Source organism: Elephantulus edwardii, unplaced genomic scaffold (assembly GCF_000299155.1).
Source record: "Elephantulus edwardii isolate Elephantulus edwardi_28Jun2011 unplaced genomic scaffold, EleEdw1.0 scaffold00279, whole genome shotgun sequence".
Lineage (NCBI taxonomy): Eukaryota > Metazoa > Chordata > Mammalia > Macroscelidea > Macroscelididae > Elephantulus > Elephantulus edwardii.
The window spans coordinates 1,135,665-1,136,727 of NW_006400029.1; the positions used below are offsets into that span (position 1 = coordinate 1,135,665).

Consider the following 1,063-nt stretch of genomic DNA (forward strand, 5'->3'; position numbering starts at 1 on the left):
CCCTCCTCTGTTTCAGTGCAGTATACATTATTGAACCCATCTTACTCAGTCTCTCCCCAACCCCAAGGACAGTCCCATTCTACAACAGTGGCATCATGTCTTATGTTTCTTAAATCAAGAAAGGAAAATAAATGCATGTTTCCCCACATCAGTTTATTTTCACTCACTGGAAGTCTTAAATTTACCCTCTTGCATATTGTATTTCATTAATAAAATTTAAAAGATACTAACGTTTTTTAGTTGGATGTCCATCATTGATACTACCAAACTCCCCTGGCATTGGTGTGCAGTTTGGAGGAGCAAAGTTTTTCTCACAGTGGCAGTTGTTAAAATTGTTGCAAATCTAGAATATTCAGAAAATTAAAAATTGTTTTTGAACAAAGATTGTTTTACAGAGATCAGATAATATTTCTCAAGATACTCAATATCTTATAATAGGAAGGGGGAATAAAGATTCTCAAATTTTTTCTTTAAGTTATCCCTAACTTTGGAAAATATATCTAGTTCTTCCTTCCAAATTAATCTTTTTTTAAAAATCTTTCTGCATCATGCACAGCCAACTAAAACAATACCAGTAAGATATCACTGATATTATCTACTTACTAGCTTCACAAAACAGTCTTTTGACTTTAAATTAACTAGCAAAATTCTAAGATAACTCTAATCTTTTTTCACCTGCTCCATAATTCTTTCAGTAAAGTTAAGATTGTTTGGGCTAATTTGCACTACAAATTCTTTGGGTTTTTACACAATCCAATCAATCCAAATATTTATGAAACATTTGGTACATTCACAATTATCTTAAATAATACCACTTTGTTATCTTTAGTTTTCTAAGACTTCCTTTAAAAATGACATTGAAACTATAGAAATATTGTTAAATCTCAAAACAACTCAATTCATTGCTATCACGTAGGAAATGGCTCATAGCTGTTGGTGTTGTGCATTTTCGGAGGTTATAAATCTCATGGGGAAAGATTGGCTATCTTTCCCCTGAGGTGCCACTGGTGGTCTACACATTTAGAGAGGCACCACCTTTGAATTGTTGTTGTTGTTGGGTGCC

At 33.0% G+C, this 1,063-nt stretch overlaps 1 protein-coding gene across 1 annotated transcript in view; it reads right to left on the minus strand.

Annotated features, from left to right (window-relative positions):
* The window catches only part of LOC102847298 (disintegrin and metalloproteinase domain-containing protein 5-like), a 106,070-nt gene that overhangs the window by 4,343 nt on the left and 100,664 nt on the right, over positions 1-1,063 (minus strand). The window contains exon 9 of the mRNA XM_006900305.1: positions 232-343. Coding sequence (XP_006900367.1) covers positions 232-343 — 112 coding nt within the window. The remainder of the gene's footprint in view (positions 1-231; positions 344-1,063) is intronic.